This window comes from Oncorhynchus clarkii, chromosome 4 (genome assembly GCF_045791955.1).
Source record: "Oncorhynchus clarkii lewisi isolate Uvic-CL-2024 chromosome 4, UVic_Ocla_1.0, whole genome shotgun sequence".
Lineage (NCBI taxonomy): Eukaryota > Metazoa > Chordata > Actinopteri > Salmoniformes > Salmonidae > Oncorhynchus > Oncorhynchus clarkii.
In genome coordinates, this window is record NC_092150.1 from 8,804,822 (window position 1) to 8,827,270 (window position 22,449).

The 22,449-nt window shown below is 43.3% G+C and overlaps 1 protein-coding gene across 1 annotated transcript in view; it reads left to right on the forward strand.

Moving 5' to 3' along the window:
- Positions 1-22,449, forward strand: part of LOC139406371 (unconventional myosin-IXAb-like) — a 263,450-nt gene that overhangs the window by 135,444 nt on the left and 105,557 nt on the right. The window contains exon 9 of the mRNA XM_071148904.1: positions 10,374-10,463. Within this exon, the coding sequence (XP_071005005.1) occupies positions 10,374-10,463 (90 nt within the window). The remainder of the gene's footprint in view (positions 1-10,373; positions 10,464-22,449) is intronic.

Here is a 22,449-nt window from a genome sequence, read left to right on the forward strand (position 1 = left end):
TGTCTCACGTTTCTATCACAGTGCTAACAAACACACACAAGTACCTCGTGGGATTGGGCTTGCAATAGACACGCCCACAGCTCCTACACCCTGTGCCCTGGTTCACCTCCTAAACCACAACACCTACACCCTGTGCCCTGATTCACCTCCTAAACCACAGCACCTACACCCTGTGCCCTGCTCAGCTATGGACTCTAACAACACATTATAACTCTCTCAGCTATGGACTCTAACAACACATTATAACTCTCTCAGCTATGGACTCTAACAACACATTATAACTCTCTCAGCTATGGACTCTAACAACACATTATAACTCTCTCAGCTATGGACTCTAAAAACACATTATAACTCTCTCAGCTATGGACTCTAACAACACATCACTTCCATTGTGGTTTCTCAGCGATGGCCTCTGAGCACTAATACTGGCAGCCAACTGAGAATTTCTCTCACCATCATGTAGTATGTCATTGTCACAGGCATATTATGGTGCTGTGCTTTAAAGACGGAAGGAGAGCTCCATCAATTGTCATTAGCTGTTATAGGACACGGACGTTAAAACCTACATAACACTGTCATATCCATGACACAACCGCTACTTATGCACACTGACATTAAAACATACATAACACTGTCATATCCATGACACAACCCCTACTTATGCACACTGACATTAAAACCTACATAACACTGTCATACCCATGACACAACCCCTACTTATGCACACTGACATTAAAACCTACATAACACTGTCATATCCATGACACAACCCCTACTTATGCACACTGACATTTAAAACCTACATAACACTGTCATATCCATGATACAACCCCTACTTATGCACACTGACGTTAAAACCTACATAACACTGTCATATCCATGACACAACCGCTACTTATGCACACTGACATTTAAAACCTACATATATATATTTGTATGGGAGGGAGTGGGAATAACAAGTGGGAGGGGAATAACATAATTTCCCCTCCCACTTCTAAAAGTGCCCATGGACAAAACAATGACCAAAGTGTGTCAGAAAGCCTGACAACTATGCCCTCGGGGGTATTATGCAGAAAGGGGAACTGTTTTTTTTAAAAAATTTTAAGGCAGTCGTTTTGTGCCACCAGTGAGGAACATGTGACTCATGTGACCGTGTGATGTGAGAACGCACATGTTCGCCACGTGTTCCGGGTCAGTTGGGAGTAGAAGCACCGTGGAGGGAAATAGTGGGGTTTCTCAATGCTCTGGTACTGTAGACACAGTGGCATGCTAATCAAATAAGGCAGGGTTTGCTGCCTTAATAAAGCTAGAATCTGCAGTTTAAACCAGTTTTGTTTTGCTAATCAAATAAAGCAGGGTTTTCTGCCTTAATAAAGCTAGAATCTGCAGTTTAAACCAGTTTTGTTTTGCTAATCAAATAAAGCAGGGTTTTCTGCCTTAATAAAGCTAGAATCTGCAGTTTAAACCAGTTTTGTTTTGCTAATCAAATAAAGCAGGGTTTTCTGCCTTAATAAAGCTAGAATCTGCAGTTTAAACCAGTTTTGTTTTGCACGGCCCAGCCAGATTATTATTTTTGGATAGGCATTTTTTTCTACTTGTTTATTACATTTATTTTGAGATGTGTATCACCGTATATTATTTTGTAAAACAATCGTTTTATACTAGTGCATAGTACTCGGAGCAACCTCATTTAAATATACAAATAATGACCCATCCCAGCATATTCAAATAAGACGGTAACTTCAGACCAGTTTCCAACAACATAAAACTCATCTTCAGACCCACTTTAATCTCGATGGGCAAACAAACCTATATTTAATGTTACCATTTATACCAGGGCAGGCAGTAGTACTATAAAAAGGTACCTTACCTTCTAGTAGACGTATCAATAAGTCGTGACCTACATCACAAGGTGCAGACGGCGAGGCTTTGAGTTGAATATGTTGATGATTTCATCACAATCCAATGGATCTGTCAGTTGACGCTCTAAAGACAGCAAACTGAAGTGGTTCAGCTGGGCCCTTGTCACTGATGTGTGAAGACAATGTTTTATCCTAGTTGTTGTTGAGAAAAGTCTCTCCACGCTGCATGATGTCATTGGAAGTGTGACAATGATCATTAACAGAGAGTTTATATAAGGGAAAATATCATCAGGGCAGCTGTCGAGTACACTCATTATGGAGGAAAAGTCACTATTTCCCATGTTCATTTTGCAACTCAACTGCTGAATAAAAACAGTGAATTCCGCATCCTCACTTGATGTTGCATAATGATCGCATGTGGTCTTCAGCTGCTCTTTAAGGCCGCAGGTTTGGGATTCTTTGGGAAAGGAGGCTGCCGCTTGCATGATCCCATATGGGTCTTCTTGAGATCAACTCAGTAATCTGTCGGTCTTGAATATTGTTCCAAAGTTGCCTCAGGTCACTGTCACTCTTGATGCTGGATGTTTTCCATAATGAAATTGTGACTGTCTGCCACTTTTACAGTCAGTTTTCGCTGCCGTGATGTCGTCACATACCAATTACTAATATCATTCTTAATCATCATCTCTTCAGTTAGCTTGAGAACTTTATCAAAGTCTCCCCCTGAGTTCTCTGAACGTAGAAAAGCTGCTTTTGAGGATTTTGCTTTTGAGGATTTCAATTAAACCAATCCCTTCATCGCAAAATCACTAAATGTCAAAACAATTTACTAAATGTGACTAACAGGAATAAAAACGTCTTGTTCTGGATTTGTTGTAAGAGGTCATCGGCTTCTAATTTGTTTCGTCCACAAGCCTCTGAAAATTCTGCAAGAACCTCTAAAAATGACATCTAGTGTTAACAGCACTTTACTCACAGATCCTGACTTTGAACTCCAATGTGGATCTTTCTAGATCGATACATGAGTCTAATGGGGATGCAACTCTTTCTGTACTTCTATGAATCCAGCTCTGCAAGAGCGATGGGTAACGATGCTTTGAGGGTGGCTGTTGTCGATTTGTGCAGAGGGTCCCTGGTTCGAGCCCAGGTAGAGGAGAGAAGAGGGACAGAAGCAAAACGGTTACACTGACATGACTGAAGCGCCATCGACATAAAAACCCACACAGTGGGATCCAACTCCAGGGGTTCCAACACTAAGTATTCTCAGAGAAATTCCTTGTGCAGATAAATCAACGGTTTCATTAAACCCAACAGCTCTTTTCTTTAATCATTCCAGCATGAATGTATTGGACACACACAGCAATAAGTTCTTGTTTAGATTGATCTTTATATTCATCTGCTAGTTTGGCAAAATACGTGGAAGACGCAGAATGAACTTCATCTTTTATCCTCCACAGTAACAACGATGCTGCAACTCGTTCTGAATTCCGGGGCTCATAAGCGTGGCATTGCGAGGTAGCTCATTAAGCCTGTTTTTGTATTTCTGAGTCATACTTTGAGATGAAATTGAAGGTCATACCACCTTGAAGAGAAGCAGTGTGACTTTGCCGTTTATCATACTTGAAGGGAATGTTGCTAGCTTTGGTTGACAGGCTGGTTCATCAATGGCAGACAAATCTGTCGGTCAATCAATAACGAGAGGAGACGGTGGGGTAGGCAAGCATGCCTGGCTCAACGTGGCATTGGCAGTTGTGATGGCGATTGTGGTTGTGTCTATCCTGGCGCCACCTGTTAATGTCTCATTCTGGAAGCTATCGGTATATTGATCCAAATTATTCTCAGACAAACGCACATTTTCCTCCAGATGTCTTTTTTTGAAAACCCCAGTGATGGACATTTTGGTTTGCCATTGCTAGAACTACTAAATTACCGTAGCTGGTGAGTCACTTCGAGTAAACTAGCGTGGTAGAGCGTGCTAGCTTATGCGCTATCCACATGACGTTGCCAGGTTTTTCATGTAAACCACCGTATGATTTAAATAAAAATGTAACCAATAGTTGGAAGCAAACTTGATTGTCGCGGACTATTTCTTTGTTACATTATATTAATTAATAAACATTAATAATAATCCATTTATTTTAAAAATGTAATAAAATATTACAAATCAAAATGTATATTGAATTATAATAGTAACTTTTTTGGGGGGATCAAACCTACCCGTGGCTACGCCGTTGCACCTGAGGCACCGGGTCAACACCGGGTCAGCACCGGGTCAACACCGGGTCAGCACCGGGTCAACACCGGAACAGCACCGGGTCAACACCGGGTCAACACCGGGTCAACACCGGAACAGCACCGGGTCAGCACCGGGTCAACACCGGAACAGCACCGGGTCAACACCGGGTCAACACCGGGTCAGCACCGGGTCAACACCGGGTCAACACCGGGTCAACACCGGGTCAGCACCGGGTCAACACCGGAACAGCACCGGGTCAACACCGGGTCAACACCGGGTCAACACCGGGTCAGCACCGGGTCAGCACCGGGTCAACACCGGGTCAACACCGGGTCAACACCGGGTCAGCACCGGGTCAGCACCGGGTCAACACCGGCAAAATGAACTCGACCATGGACAAGTGGACACCCCGCCTCTGTTTTTGTAACCACTCTCAAATTCATAGAGCTATGGATGCAAGGACTGACCATCCAAGATATCAACATGTGCGTTTTAACCATGCTATACACAGTGTATGTTTACGTTCACGTTTTGTTTACAAGCATTGGAGCCAAACAAGCCTATATGTTGGGTCCAGATTGTAAACTGTCATGGTCAAAACATATAGATTCTATGGTTGTAGAGACGGGAAGAGGTCTGTCTGTAGTAAAGAGATGCTCTGCTTGTTTGACACCACACAAAGCAGGTCCTGCAGGTTCTAGTTTTATCTTCTCTTGATTATCACCCAGTCATATGGTCAAGTCCTGTAGGCTCTAGTTTTATCTAATCTTGATTATTGTCCAGTCATATTGTCAAGTCCTGTAGTCTCTAGTTTTATCTTATCTTGATTATTGTCCAGTCATATTGTCAAGTCCTGTAGTCTCTAGTTTTATCTTATCTTGATTATTGTCCAGTCATATGGTCAAGTCCTGTAGGCTCTAGTTTTATCTTCTCTTGATTATTGTCCAGTCATATGGTCAAGTGCTGCAAAGAAATACCTAGTTAAGCTGCAGCTGTCCCAGAACAGAGCAGCACATCTTGCTCTTCATTGTAATCAGAGGACTGATATAAATACTATTCATGCCAGACTCTCTTCAATAAGAGTTGAGGAGAGACTGACTGTGTCACTTCTTTTTTTTAATAAGAAACATTCATGTGTTAGAAATTCCAAATGGTTTGCCTAGTCAACTTACACACAGCTCTGACACACACACACACACTTACCCCACCAGACATGCCACCAGGGGTCTTTACACAGTCCCCAAATCCAGAATAAATTCAAGAAAGCAGTATTATATAGAGCCATTATTGCATGGAACTTTCATCCCGTCACATATTGCTCACATGAACAGCAGACCTGGTTTAAAAAAACAGATGAAGCAACACCTCACGGCACAACGCCTCTTCCCTATTTGACATAGTTTTTGTGTACAGTCGTGGCCAAAAGTTTTGAGAATGACACAAATATACATTTTCACAAAGTTTGCTGCTTCAGTGTCTTTAGATATTTTTTTGTCAGATGTTACTATGGAAAACTTGAAGTACAATTACATGCATTTCATAAGTGTCCAAGGCTTTTATTGACAATTACATGAAGTTGATCAAAGAGTCAATATTTGCAGTGTTGACCCTGCAATCCGCCCTGGCATGCTGTCAATTAACTTCTGGGCCACATCCTGACTGATGGCAGCCCATTCTTGCATAATCAATGCTTGGAGTTTGTCAGAGTTTGTGGGTTTTTGTTTGTCCACCCGCCTCTTGAGGATTGACCACAAGTTCTCAATGGGATTAAGGTCTGGGGAGTTTCCTGGCCATGGACCCAAAATGTCGATGTTTTGTTCCCCGAGCCACTTAGGTATCACTTTTGCCTTATGGCAAGGTGCTCCATCATGCTGGAAAAGGCATTGTTCGTCACCAAACTGTTCCTGGATGGTTGGGAGGAGTTGCTCTCGGAGGATGTGTTGGTACCCTTCTTTATTCATGGCTGTGTTCTTAGGCAAATTTGTGAGTGAGTCCACTCCCTTGGCTGAGAAGCAACCCCACACATGAATGGTCTCAGGATGCTTTACTGTTGGCATGACACAAGACTGATGGTAGCACTCACCTTGTCTTCTCCGGACAAGCTTTTTTTCCGGATGCCCCAAAGATTCGGAAAGGGGATTCATCAGAGAAAATGACTTTACCCCAGTCCTCAGCAGTCCAATCCCTGTACCTTTTGCAGAATATCAGTCTGTCCCTGATGTTTTTCCTGGAGAGAAGTGGCTTCTTTGCTGCCCTTCTTGACACCAGGCGATCCTCCAAAAGTATTTGCCTCACTGTGCATGCAGATGCACTCACACCTGCCTGCTGCCATTCCTGAGCAAGCTCTGTACTGGTGGTGCCCCGATCCCACCGCTGAATCAACTTTAGGAGACGGTCCTGGCGTTTGCTGGACTTTCTTGGGCACCCTGAAGCCTTCTTCACAACAATTGAACCACTTTCCTTGAAGTTCTTAATGATCCAATAAATGGTTGATTTAGGTGCAATCTTACTGGCAGCAATATCCTTGCCTGTGAAGCCCTTTTTGTGCAAAGCAATGATGACTGCATGTGTTTCCTTGCAGGTAACCATGGTTGACAGAGGAAGAACAATGATTCCAAGCACCACCCTCCTTTTGAAGCTTCCAGTCTGTTATTCGAACTCAATCAGCATGACAGAGTGATCTCCAGCCTTGTCCTCGTCAACACTCACACCTGTGTTAACGAGAGAATCACTGACATGCCAGCTGGTCCTTTTGTGGCAGGGCTGAAATGCAGTGGAAATGTTTTTTGGGGATTCAGTTCATTTGCATGGCAAAGAGGGACTTTGCAATTAATTGCAATTCATCTGATCACTCTTCATAACATTCTGGTGTATATACAAATTGCCATCATACAAACTGAGGTAGCAGACTTTGTGAGAATGTATATTTGTGTCATTCTCAAAACTTTTGGCCACGACTGTATGTTTTGAATGTAGACTACGTGTGCCATTTTTTAATTTATGTAGTTTTGTCCTTGTGCTGTTCTTTTCTATTAACTAACGATTCTAGATTTAACGGGATAGGTCACCTGATTCTAGATTTAACGGGATAGGTCACCTGATTCTAGATTTAACGGGATAGGTCACCTGATTCTAGATTTAACGGGATAGGTCACCTGATTCTAGATTTAACGGGATAGGTCAGCTGATTCTAGATTTAACGGGATAGGTCACCTGATTCTAGATTTAACGGGATAGGTCACCTGATTCTAGATTGAACGGGATAGGTCACCTGATTCTAGATTTAACGGGATAGGTCAGCTGATTCTAGATTTAACGGGATAGGTCACCTGATTCTAGATTTAACGGGATAGGTCACCTGATTCTAGATTTAACGGGATAGGTCACCTGATTCTAGATTTAACGGGATAGGTCACGTGATTTGCATGTTTGTTTTTTTACATCTACTTAGTTATGCAATTCATTTATAGACCGGAGTGTCGTCAACTGAAGATTAGGATTAGTTTACTTGGCTAAGAGATACGCATTAGCATTAGCACTACTGTAAAACAATGGGAGTGATATAGGTGCTAGCACTTTCTTAAAAGTCAACTCAAAAACGACTAACATAAGCAGTAAATATCTACGCCCTTCAGAACATAGTATAGTATCAATTTCAATATATTCCCTGGTTTTCCAGAAATCCTGGTTGGAGGATTTTCCTGTTTTTTTACCTTCTGATTCTGGGGACCCTCCAACTGGGAGGTAAAACCAGGGAATGTATTTATTGTGTCTTATTATTATGTATTGCTTATTATTTATTGTGTTTATTGTGTTATATTGTCTAACAGTATCATACCATGCGTGAACTGTCTGTCACCAATCATCATCTATTCGTAAAAATCCAAATAACTTCACAGATCTTCATTGTAAAGGTTTCCCACTGTTTCCCATGCTTGTTCAATGAACCATAAACAATTAATGAACATGCCCCTGTGGAACGGTCGTTAAGACACTAACAGCTTACAGACGGTAGGCAATTAAAGTCAGAGTTATGAAAACTTAGGACACTAAAAGAGGCCTTTCTACTGACTCTGAAAATACAGCCAAAGAAAGATGCCCAGGGTCCCTGCTCATCTGTGTGAACGTGCCTTAGGCACGCTGCAAGGAGGCATGAGGACTACAGATGTGACCAGGGCAATAAATTGCCATGTCTGTACTCTGAGACGCCTAAGACAGTGCTACAGGGAGACAGGACGGACAGTTGATCGTCCTCGCAATGGCAGACCACGTGTAACAACACCTGCACAGGATCGGTACATCCAAACATCACACCTGCGGTACAGGTACAGGATGGCAACAACAACTGCCCGAGTTACACCAGGAACACACAATCCCTCCATCAGTGCTCAGACTGTCCGCAATAGGCTGAGAGAGGCTGGACTGAGGGCTTGTAGGCCTGTTGTAAGACAGGTCCTCACCAGACATCACTGGCAACAACGTTGTCTATGGGCACAAACCCACCATCGCTGGACCAGACAGGACTGGCAAAAAGTGCTCTTCACTGACGAGTCGCGGTATTGTCTCACCAGGGGTGATGGCCGGATTTGTGTTTATCGTCGCAGGAATGAGCGTTACACCGAGGCCTGTACTCTGGAGTGGCATCGATTTGGAGGTGGAGGGTCCATCATGGTCTGGGGGCGGTGTGTCACAGTATCATCTGACTGAGCTTGTCTTTGAAGGCAAAATCTCAACACTGCGTTACAGGGAAGACATCCTCCTCCCTCATGTGGTACCCTTCCTGCAGGCTCATCCTGACATGAACCTCCAGCATGACAATGCCACCAGCCATACTGCTCGTTCTGTGTGTGATTTCCTGCAAGACAAGAATGTCAGTGTTCTGCCATGGCCAGCAAAGAGCCCAGATCTCAATCCCATTGAACATGCCTGGGACCTGTTGGATCGGAAGGTGAGGGCTAGGGCCATTCCCCCCCAGAAATGTCCGGGAACATGCAGGTGCCTTGGTGGAAGAGTGGGGTAACATCTCACAGCAAGAACTGGCAAATCTGGTGCAGTGCATGAGGAGGATATGCACTGCAGTACTTTATGCAGCTGGTGGCCACAACAGATACTGACTGTTACTGTTGATTTTTGCCCCCCCCTTTCTTCAGGAACACATTATTCAATTTCTGTTAGTCACATGTCTGTGGAACTTGTTCAGTTTATGTCTCAGTTGTTGAATCTTGTTATGTTCACACAAATATTTACACATGTTTAAGTGTGCTGAAAATAAATGCTGTTGACAGTGAGAGGAGGTTTCTTTTTTTTTTGCTGAGTTAATATGTTTACTAGACTGTGTTGTCGTGTGAGCAGCACTTCAGGGAATGCTAGTTGGTTGTAGCGTCGACTGATGCATGAATGGTAATATGACTGGCTCGGACACCCTGTTTCCTGTTGGGGCAGAACAGGAAGAGAGAGTGGAGCTGTGTCAGATGGTGGAGATGATAGACTAGATCCTCTGGCCGGACCTCAGGGTCCCAGGAGGGCTAGGCTAGGTTGAGCTAGTAGTATTGAGTGATGCAACTGTGGCAGTAACACAGTTCCAGGTTCAGTTTTGACTCGGTCTGTGTCACAGCCATTGTTACAATGGGAATTTGAAAAGCTGACTCCAAACCAGTGCTCCAGTGCCTTAGAGCACATCTCCCAATTGCTTGATTGAGAAATGTATTAACATAACAGCAGAGAAGATTTTAAAGTCCTGTTACCATGCAGAACCAACCAATCAGTGAGCAGTTTGACACCCAGTTGGGGATTACCAGGAAGTATGAAATTAAATCAGATTAGTTCCCCCCTCAAATGCAGCTGTTTACAGTACAGACCATTATAAAGACAATTTTAAAGACCATTGTAAAGACTATTTTAAAGACTATTTTAAAGACCATTGTAAAGACCATTGTAAAGACCATTGTAAAGACCATTGTAAAGACTATTTTAAATACCATTTTAAATACCATTTTAAATACCATTTTAAAGACCATTATAAAGACCATTTTAAAGACTATTTTAAAGACTATTTTAAAGACCATTATAAATACTATTATAAAAACCATTACGAAGACCATTATAAAGGAGGTAACTGACAAAAATAGCTGTTAGCCGCTAGCTAGCTGTCTGTCTGTCTGTCTGTCTGTCTGTCTGTTCTGCTCTATACAATAAGCTAACTGTGTCAGTCAGAAAGGGGGAGGGTTGTTGTTATCTAGACTGGCTGACCTGTGTCCTTGAACTTGTCTTTGAAGGTGAAGGAGGAGATGCTGTTCGAGGCTCTGACCACCAGGAAGACGGTGACTGTGGGAGAGAGGCTGATCGTTCCGTACAAACTGGCCGAGGTGAGCGCGACATTTCCCGCTCTGCTTACGATAACAAACACTACCACAACAACAAAATATAATAACACAACTGTACCGCACCATACAGACGGCTTTGAACCCTATCTGACCCCAAAGTGACATCACCACGGCCTCAGACCTTCAGAACTCTCCTACAGAATCATTTATAGAGTTCTGTTTATGAACTCTCCTTTTTTGTTTGTATTTGCTTTCCTGACGCCAAAACTCAAAAGGCTTTTGTAGTCAATGGGGGGGGAGGGTGTACATTCAAAGATTGTCTATTATATTGACAAGACTGTCAAGTGACCACTCCAACAATGGAAATACATGTCCTCAAAGATGGGAGGCAGGCGGGATGGAAGGAGGCGAGATCAGGTGGAACCATTCTAGCCAATGAGAGGGCAAGATATGCGTGTGAACAACAGGCCATCGATAGATAGAGGACTCATCTTTGTGTTTGTACCATTATAGCGTCTGTGACAGCATGGGCAGTGCCTTTGATGCTATCTCCATTTTTCAATTTTAAAGTCAGTTTTCTTCTTCTTCATTGGCTAATTGCTCCCAACTCATAGGAATCCCCACCCAGTTGACTACTTTAAAATGGTGGAAGCCCTCAATGGCAATGTCCATGCTAAAACAGGTTATAAAGCTAAAACAGGTTATAAAGCTAAAACAGGTTATAACTCCAATATGAAGTAGTTTTATTTTTTCTTCCAAAGTTGACCGAATGCCACGTGCGTACACTTATATCAGTGCATTTCTAACAACCTAAACGTTACGAAACTTCTATTGCATCAAATAAGCCCCATGTAGCAAATTAGCAATTACTTTTATCGTTGACCAAATTTGACACTCATTGACCACCAAAAATTCATCATTTTGGGGGCTTATTTTCGAGAACAGATTTTGGGCAGAGTAAAACCTCCCGTGTGGCTCAGTTGGTAAAACCTCCCATGTGGCTTAGTTGGTAGAGCATTACACTTGCATCGCCAGGGTTGTGGGTTTGATTCCCAAGAGTGGACCTTCCTACTGTAAGTCGCTCTGGATAAGAGTGTCTGCTAAATGACTTAAAATGTCAAATCCCAAAAGGCCTCAAGAAAGCAAAACCGAGTGGCTTTGTTTGGTTGCAGAATGCATCAGCGGCCAGGGATTGTGAGGGGCAGTCTCAGGAGGATTTGTTCTGGCCCCGCTGCCTCAGGGTTGTGTTGTTGGTGCTGTCTTCCTCTGTGACTTCCTGTTTCCTGTGAGGTTTACTAATGTGGCATGTTTCAGTCTGTTTTCTTCTGTTTTGTGCATAATGAACACGGCCCAGGTCAATTTAATAACTAACATTAGCTATCAACGGTTTCCTACGAGTTCCTGTTTTCTTCTGTTTTGTGCATAATGAATACGGACGGCCCAGGTCAATTTAATAACTAACATTAGCTATCAACGGTTTCCTACGAGTTCCTGTTTTCTTCTGTTTTGTGCATAATGAACACGGCCCAGGTCAATTTAATAACTAACATTAGCTATCAACGGTTTCCTACGAGTTCCTGTTTTCTTCTGTTTTCTGCATAATGAACACGGCCCAGGTCAATTTAATAACTAACATTAGCTATCAACGGTTTCATACGAGTTCCTGTTTTCGCTGTCTGTCTTTGACTGGAATATACAGTCAAATATAAAGTTTGGGACAGAAACCAAATCCTGTCAGCTCCCCTGATTTTTTCTTTTGGAAAAGTTTTATTGATACATTTCCTTTAAAAACAGCTCATACATTTTTTACATCATTGATACACATAAAAACGGCAACAAAGCATAAAACACAGCATTTGAAAGTTACATTTAAATTTGTTAAAAAGCACATGTTGTTAAAACCAATGAAAACAACCATGGATAAAAGTACTTTCCTTGTAAAAACATCAAATCTGTAAAAGCCATTTAAAATGTGTACTAATGATCTAACAAAGGTAAAACATTTTTAAGACATGAAAAACCATGTTAAAAAGTCACTTTGTTAAAAGGCTGTCTTCAGTCCCTTGTACAGGAGGGGGGTGAGTCTTTATCAAGCTCACCTCATCCTGCTCTTCTGAATAGATCATCGTCCCGTCCTTCGGGGCCCAGAGGAGATCCCTCCCCTAGGCGCATCGCCCTAGGCGCCGCAGCGCTGTCAGGCCGTGGCCGCCGGGACCTAGGGTGTTGTGGGGGACCCTTCGCCTGGGGTCGAGGCCCCCTTCCTTCCGTACTGATATCTCACTTGACAACCCCCACACACATCCACTGAGGACACACAAAAGCCAGAGATTGTGCTCCTCATTCACTCAAATGGCAAATACAGTTGAAGTCGGAAGTTTACATACCCTTAGGTTGGAGTCATTAAAACTCGTTTTTCAACCACTCCATAAATTTCCTGTTAACAAACTGTAGTTTTGGCAAGTTGGTTAGGACATCTACTTTGTGCATGACACAAGTCATTTTTCCAACAATTGTTTACAGACAGATTATTTCACTTCTAATTCACTGTATCACAATTCCAGTGGGTCAGAGGCTGTGCCTTTAAACAGCTTGGAAAATTCCAGAAAATGATGTCATGGCTTTAGAAGCTTCTGATAGGCTAATTGACATCATTTGAGTCAATTGGAGGTGTACCTGTGGATGTATTTCAAGGCCTACCTTCAAACTCAGTGCCTCTTTGCTTGACATCATGGGAAAATCAAAAGAAATCAGCCAAGACCTCCACATGTCTGGTTCATCCTTGGGAGTAATTTCCAAATGCCTGAAGGTACCACGTTCATCTGTACAAACAATGGTATGCAAGTATAAACACCATGGGACCATGCAGCCGTCATACCGCTCAGGAAGGAGACGCGTTCTGTCTCCTAGAGATGAATGTACTTTGGTGCGGAAAGTACAAATCAATCCCAGAACAACAGCAAAGGACCTTGTGAAGATGCTGGAGGAAACAGGTACAAAAGTATCTATATCCACAGTAAAACGAGTCCCTATATCGACATAACCTGAAAGGCCGCTCAGCAAGGAAGAAGCCACTGCTCCAAAACCGCCATAAAAAAAGCCAGACTACGGTTTGCAACTGCACATGGGGACAAAGATCGTACAATTGGAGAAATGTCCTCTGGTCTGATGAAACAAAAATAGAGCTGTTTGGCCATAATGACCATCGTTATGTTTGGAGGAAAAAGAATCAGGCTTGCATGCCGACGAACACCATCCCCAACTGTGAAGCATGGGGGTGGCAGCATCATGTTGTGGGGGTGCTTTGCTGCAGGAGGGACTGGTGCACTTCAGAAAATAGATGGGATCATGAGGCAGAAAAATTATGTGGATATATTGAAACAACATCTCAAGACATCCGTCAGGAAGTTAAAGCTTGGTTGCAAATGGGTCTTCCAAATGGACAATGACAACAAAGTCAAGTGGCCATCACAATGCCCTGACCTCAATCCTATAGAAAATTTGTGGGCAGACCTGAAAAAGCGTGTGTGAGCAAAGAGGCCTACAAACCTGACTCAGTTACACCAGCTCTGTCAGGAGGAATGGGCCAAAATTCACCCAATATATTGTGGGAATCTTGTAGAAGGCTACCTGAAAAGTTTGACCCAAGTTAAATAATTTTGAGGAAATGCTACCAAATACTAATTGAGTGTATGTACATTTCTGACTCACTGGGAATGTGATGAAAGAAATAAAAGCTTAAATAAATCATTCAACTATTATTCTGACATTGCACATTCTTAAAATAAAGTGGTGACCCTAACTGACCTAAGACAGGGAATTTTTACTAGGATTAAAAGTCAGGAATTGTCAAAAACTGAGTTTAAATGTATTTGGCTAAAGTGTATGTAAACTTCCAACTTCAACTGTATGTAAACAGCAACCTTGGGAAAATCCTCTGGATTATCATTATCAGCAGACTCGTATATTTCCTCAACGAAAACAATGTACTGAGCAAATGTCAAATTGTCTTTTTTTTACCAAATTACTGTACGACAGACCACGTATTCACCCTGCACACCCTGATTACTGTACGACAGGCCACGTATTCACCCTGCACACCCTGATTACTGTACGACAGACCACGTATTCACCCTGCACACCCTGATTACTGTACGACAGGCCACGTATTCACCCTGCACACCCTGATTACTGTACGACAGACCACGTATTCACCCTGCACACCCTGATTACTGTACGACAGGCCACGTATTCACCCTGCACACCCTGATTACTGTACGACAGACCACGTATTCACCCTGCACACCCTGAGTACTGTACGACAGGCCACGTATTCACCCTGCACACCCTGATTACTGTACAACAGGCCACGTATTCACCCTGCACACCCTGATTACTGTACGACAGGCCACGTATTCACCCTGCACACCCTGATTACTGTACGACAGACCACGTATTCACCCTGCACACCCTGAGTACTGTACGACAGGCCACGTATTCACCCTGCACACCCTGATTACTGTACAACAGGCCACGTATTCACCCTGCACACCCTGATTACTGTACGACAGGCCACGTATTCACCCTGCACACCCTGATTACTGTACGACAGACCACGTATTCACCCTGCACACCCTGATTACTGTACGACAGGCCACGTATTCACCCTGCACACCCTGATTACTGTACGACAGACCACGTATTCACCCTGCACACCCTGATTACTGTACGACAGGCCACGTATTCACCCTGCACACCCTGATTGACAAACAAAAAAAACACAACAAAGGCAAAGGCAAAGTCTTCTCATCCTTTTTTGTTTTTGACTCAATTTGGCATGAAAGCCTGCTATACAAATTGATGAAAAGTGGTGTTGGGGGAAAAACATACGATATTATAAAATCCATGTACACAAACAAAATTGGCAAAAAACACACATTTCTTTCCAAAGGCCCATGGGGTGAGACAGGGATGAAGCTTAAGCCCCACCCTCTTCAACAAATATATCATGAATTGGCGAGGGCACTAGAACAGTCTGCAGCACCTGGCCTCAACATAATAGAATCTGAAGTCAAATGTCTACTGTTTGCTGATGATCTGGTGCTTCTGTCCCCAACCATGGAGGGCCTACAGCAGCCCCTAGATCTTCTGCACATATACTGTCAGACCTGGGCCCTGACAGTAAATCTCAGTAAGACAAAAACAGTGGTGTTCCATAAAAGGTCTAGTTGCGAATACAAATTCCATCTAGACACCGTTGCCCTGGAGCATACAACAACACACCGTTGCCCTGGAGCACCGTTGCCCCAGCGCCACAGGTAACTTCCACAAAGGCAAGGCAAGAAGGGCCTTTAATGCCATCAAAAGGAACATAGAATTCGACATACCAAGAATTCACAAAATGGGACAAACAACAAATTGAGACTGCATGCAGATTTCTGCAAAAAATATGCTTTGTGTACAATGTAAAACACCAAATAATGCATGCAGAGCAGAATTAGGCCGATACCCGCTAATTATCAAAATCCAGAAAAGAGCTGTTAAATTCTACAACCACCTAAAACTAAGCGATTCCCAAACCTTTCATAACAAAGCCATCACCTACAGAGAAATGAACCTGGAGGAGAGCCCCCTAAGCAAGCTGGTCCTGGGGCTCTGTTCACAATCACAAACAGACCCCACAGAACCACAGGACAGCAACACATTTAGACCCAACCAAATCCTGCCAAATAGAGACACATATTTCCCTCAGATTACACAGATCCACAAAGAATTAAAAAGCAAATCCTGTTTTAATAAACTCCCACATCTACTGGGTGAAATACCACAGTGTGCCATCACAGCAGCAAGATTTGTGACCTGTTGCCACAAGAAAAGGGCAACCAGTGAAGAACAAACACCATTGTAAATACAACCTATATTTATGTTTATTTATATTCCCTTTTGTACTTTAACTATTTGAACATCATTACAACACTGTATATAGACATAATATGACGTTTGAAATGTCTTTTAATCTTTGGGAACTTCTGTGATTGTGTTCAGTGTTATAACACGTAAAGGGCTTTATTGGCATGGGGAACATATGTTAACGTTGCCAAAGCAAGTGAAATGAATAATCAGAAATTAACAGTAAACATTACACTCACAAAGGTTTCAAAGGAATAGAGACATTTCAAATGTCATTATGGCTATGTACAGTGTTGTAACGATGTGGAAATAGTTCATAGTTTCTCTCTCGCTCGCTCTCTCTCGCTCTCTCTCTCCTCTCTCTCTCTCGCTCTCTCTCTCCTCTCTCTCTCCTCTCTCTCTCTCTCTCTTGCTCTCTCTCTCTCTCTCTCTCCTCTCTCTCCTCTCTCTCTCTCTCTCTCCTCTCTCTCTCTCTCTCTCTCTCTCTCTCCTCTCTCTCTCTCTCTCTCCTCTCTCTCTCTCTCTCTCTTGCTCTCTCCCTCTCTCTCGCTCTCTCTCTCTCTCTCCTCTCTCTCTCTCTCTCCTCTCTCTCTCTCTCTCTCTCTTGCTCTCTCTCTCTCTCTCTCTCTCTCTCTCCTCGCTCTCTCTCTCTCTCTCTCTCTCTCTCTCTCTCCTCTCTCTCTCTCTCTCTCTCTTGCTCTCTCTCTCTCTCTCTCTCTCTCTCTCCTCTCTCTCCTCTCTCTCTCTCTCTCTCTCTCTCTCTCTCTCTCTTGCTCTCTCCCTCTCTCTCGCTCTCTCTCTCTCTCTCCTCTCTCTCTCTCTCTCCTCTCTCTCTCTCTCTCTCTCTTGCTCTCTCTCTCTCTCTCTCTCTCTCTCTCTCTCTCTCTCTCTCTCTCTCTCTCTCTCTCTCTCTCCTCTCTCTCTCCTCTCTCTCTCTCTCTCTTGCTCTCTCTCTCTCTCTCTCTCTCTCTCTCTCCTCTCTCTCCTCTCTCTCTCTCTCTCTCCTCTCTCTCTCCTCTCTCTCTCTTGCTCTCTCTCTCTCTCTCTCTCTCTCTCTCTCCTCTCTCTCTCTCTCTCCTCTCTCTCTCTCGCTCTCTCTCTCCTCTCTCTCTCTCTCTCTTGCTCTCTCTCTCCTCTCTCTCTCTCTCTGTCTCTCCTCTCTCTCTCTCTTGCTCTCTCTCTCTCTCCTCTCTCTCCTCTCTCTCTCTCTCTCTCTCTCTCCTCTCTCTCCTCTCTCTCTCTCGCTCTCTCTCTCCTCTCTCTCTCCTCTCTCTCTCTCTCTCTCTTGCTCTCTCTCTCTCTCTCTCCTCTCTCTCTCCTCTCTCTCTCTCTCTCTCTCTCTCTCTCTCTCTCTCTCTCTCTCTCTCCTTCGCCTGAAGCAAGCTTGTGGAATCCATGACTTTCTGCCATAATATTAAACCCTTTTATTGTACAAGGTCCCATGAAGAAAGGGCTTGGCAAGTGTAGCATCTTTTCTCTCAAAATCATTTTCCCTCCTGGACAAAAGTAGCTGTCCCGTCACACTGGGGTTCAGATGGACCCGATTTGGGAGAGGTCCTGTTCCATTGTCTCCTTCTGGCCCCTAATACTGTTTTATTTTTTATTTTTTAAAGACTTGAGTGGTTGGATACCTGTCAGTTTCCTGCTCTCATTACCATTTTATTCTAGTGGAAATTCTATATTACCAAGCTTTAATTGAGTTATTTCATGAGAGAGGTCCTATAAAAGCCTATTGTAGCTAAGGCTTGCTGCATGCCAGCTAATGAGAGAGGAAGACTAGCTATGGCCTGCTGCATGCTAGCTAATGAGAGAGGAAGACTAGCTTTGGCCTGCTGCATGGTAGCTAATGAGAGAGGAAGACTAGCTATGGCCTGCTGCATGCTAGCTAATGAGAGAGGAAGACTAGCTATGGCCTGCTGCATGCTAGCTAATGAGAGAGGAAGACTAGCTATGGCCTGCTGCATGCTAGCTAATGAGAGAGGAAGACTAGCTATGGCCTGCTGCATGCTAGCTAATGAGAGAGGAAGACTAGCTTTGGCCTGCTGCATGGTAGCTAATGAGAGAGGAAGACTAGCTTTGGCCTGCTGCATGGTAGCTAATGAGAGAGGAAGACTAGCTTTGGCCTGCTGCATGCTAGCTAATGAGAGAGGAAGACTAGCTATGGCCTGCTGCATGCTAGCTAATGAGAGAGGAAGACTAGCTTTGGCCTGCTGCATGGTAGCTAATGAGAGAGGAAGACTAGCTTTGGCCTGCTGCATGCTAGCTAATGTGAGAGGAAGACTAGCTATGGCCTGCTGCATGCTAGCTAATGAGAGAGGAAGACTAGCTTTGGCCTGCTGCATGGTAGCTAATGAGAGAGGAAGACTAGCTTTGGCCTGCTGCATGGTAGCTAATGAGAGAGGAAGACTAGCTTTGGCCTGCTGCATGGTAGCTAATGAGAGAGGAAGACTAGCTTTGGCCTGCTGCATGGTAGCTAATGAGAGAGGAAGACTAGCTTTGGCCTGCTGCATGGTAGCTAATGAGAGAGGAAGACTAGCTTTGGCCTGCTGCATGCTAGCTAATGAGAGAGGAAGACTAGCTATTGCTTTCTTCATGCTAGCTAATGAGAGAGGAAGACTAGCTATTGCTTTCTTCATGCTAGCTAATGAGAGAGGAAGACTAGCTATTGCTTTCTTCATGCTAGCTAATGAGAGAGGAAGACTAGCTATTGCTTTCTTCATGCTAGCTAATGAGAGAGGAAGACTAGCTATTGCTTTCTTCATGCTAGCTAATGAGAGAGGAAGACTAGCTATTGCTTTCTTCATGCTAGCTAATGAGAGAGGAAGACTAGCTATTGCTTTCTTCATGCTAGCTAATGAGAGAGGAAGACTAGCTATTGCTTTCTTCATGCTAGCTAATGAGAGAGGAAGACTAGCTATTGCTTTCTTCATGCTAGCTAATGAGAGAGGAAGACTAGCTATTGCTTTCTTCATGCTAGCTAATGAGAGAGGAAGACTAGCTATTGCTTTCTTCATGCTAGCTAATGAGAGAGGAAGACTAGCTATTGCTTTCTTCATGCTAGCTAATGAGAGAGGAAGACTAGCTATTGCTTTCTTCATGCTAGCTAATGAGAGAGGAAGACTAGCTATTGCTTTCTTCATGCTAGCTAATGAGAGAGGAAGACTAGCTATTGCTTTCTTCATGCTAGCTAATGAGAGAGGAAGACTAGCTATTGCTTTCTTCATGCTAGCTAATGAGAGAGGAAGACTAGCTATTGCTTTCTTCATGCTAGCTAATGAGAGAGGAAGACTAGCTATTGCTTTCTTCATGCTAGCTAATGAGAGAGGAAGACTAGCTATTGCTTTCTTCATGCTAGCTAATGAGAGAGGAAGACTAGCTATTGCTTTCTTCATGCTAGCTAATGAGAGAGGAAGACTAGCTATTGCTTTCTTCATGCTAGCTAATGAGAGAGGAAGACTAGCTTTGGCCTGCTGCATGCTAGCTAATGAGAGAGGAAGACTAGCTATGGCCTGCTGCATGCTAGCTAATGAGAGAGGAAGACTAGCTTTGGCCTGCTTCATGCTAGCTAATGAGAGAGGAAGACTAGCTATGGCCTGCTGCATGCTAGCTAATGAGAGAGGACGACGGTGTTGTTTTAATTAACCCCAGCTCTGCTGTGTGCGTGCGTGTGTGTGCGTGCGTGTGTGTGTGTGCGTGTGTGTGTGTGTGCGTATATGTAGTGTGTGTAGATAAGCTACACTGACTCACTGTTGATTTGGCTCCAGATAATCAGATTCCACCACTTCCTGTTTCCTGTTTTTAAAGTGAGACCGTTTGGAGGATAAGGAACTTCTTAAACCATGCATTCATGTGCTTTAGATTAAATGTTGCCACGCTATATCACAACTATGTTTATATCTTTGTAGCTAACACAGAGACACAGAGACACACACACAATCAAACACACACTTTCCTATAAACTCGCATCAAAAACAGGCATCCAATTGGACACAAATGCCTCAAACACAGCCACCCCGTGCGGAGAAGAGGCTAGCGAGCCATGTGCAGTGCGGGCTCATGCAGGGTGTTGTTTTACACCTCCCGTGGCTCGCGGAGCGTGTTTGTAAGCCATTAGTCGAGAAAGACCACGGCTCTCTGTGTTTTGGTCTCCCCGGCATAGGCTTCTAATGACCAAACTCCAACCAAGACCTCATTACAGGCTCTAAACTCTCTCTGATAACTTCCCTCTTATTATTTAGGGTGGCCCTCCTATAAAAACAACGTTTGTTTTTAGCTAATTTTTTCTCTCCATCCATTCCATATCTAACTTAACACTCCCATTGTGGTAAATAATTTAATTGTGTTTGACTTGTGATGTTTCGTGACAGTGGATGTTCGTTCAAACAAGACGTCATCGCAAATGTTCTTTATCGTGTTTGAAAATCCCAGGATGGACCTTTTGAGCAGTTTTGATTGGGAGCGTGTTTTGATTGGGCTGCATAATACATGTGACCTTATATCACCTTTGAGAGCAGGAAACAGGAAACAGGAAACAGTGAAGCTCATTCCTCTAAAAATAACGATGAGGTCAATAATGCAGTAGGCTTTTTAAAACACATTTTTACTTGCTCACGATTCTCTGCTCCCCAGAACCTAGTTGAAATGACCTGTACATATGGGACGTGTTTAGGGACGTGCAACAATACAGATTGTTTATTAGAAATGTGTTGTATATGTATATATATATATATATATATATAAAAAATTCTTCATTGTGAATCTGTGTTCCCCCTGGACCTAGTCGAAGCGGTTTAAACTCACTTACTGCCTGCAAACACTATACTGTACATTCGGGGTGTGTTCAGGGGCATGCAAGGTTACAGAAGGTTCATATACAGTATAGTATGTAGGCAACATTCTCAACATTCTCTGTCATGTAGAGTATGAAAATGGTGTCAGCTCTATAAACTGTTACAGTTACACCTCAGACCTACACGTAACTGCCAGAATAAAGGAAACATCAACATAAAGTGCCTTAATGGGGCATTGAGCCACCATGAGCCAGAACAGCTTCATATATCTTACGTGTCTGAACTCTATTGGAGGGATGTGACACCATTCTTTCACGAGAAATGTAATCATTTGGTGGTGGAGGTGAAAAACAGGCGCTGCTCCAGAATCTTCCATAAGATTCAATTGGGTTGAGATCTGGTGACTGAGACAGCCATGGCCTGTCCAGAATTTTTTATACATGACCCTAAGCATGATGGGATGTTAATTGCTTAATTAACTCTGGAGCCACACCTGTGTGGAAGCACCTGCTTTCAATATACTTTGTATCCCTCATTTACTCAAGTGTTTCCATTATTTTGGCAATTACCTATATGTTACATGTTGGACCTGCCTCCCGTTACAATATAGACTTACATGTAGGCTAACTGCCAAAACTACCAGCATCAACAAAACATGTAGGCTAACAGCCAAAACTACCAGCATCAACAAAACATGTAGGCTAACAGCCAAAACTACCAGCATCTACAAAACATGTAGGATAACTGCCAAAACTACCAGCATTAACAAAGCATGTAGGCTAACTGCCAAAACTACCAGCATCAACAAAACATGTAGGCTAACTGCCAAAACTACCAGCATCTACAAAACATGTAGGCTAACTGCCAAAACTACCAGCATTAACAAAGCATGTAGGCTAACTGCCAAAACTACCAGCATCAACAAAACATGTAGGCTAACTGCCAAAACTACCAGCATCTACAAAACATGTAGGCTAACTGCCAAAACTACCAGCATCAACAAAACTTCCTTCCAATAGAGTTTTGGACACTTGTAGAATTTATGCCAAGGCACATTGAAGCTGTTCTGGCTCATGGTGGCCCATGCTACGGTCATTACATTTTGTCAGCCGGTTATTGTCATGCAAAAGCCTGCCGGTCTCACGGTAACTGACCGTTAATTGACATAAACACGTTTAGCATCTCCAGGCCTCCATGCATAGCCTACAAGCCACTGATGAGTACCTTTACAACATAAACATTTTAAAAAGTCTAATAAAATAATTTAATATTCACCATCACAATAAATGCATTATTTATTTTAGTCACGTCTAAAGAAACATTATGATATG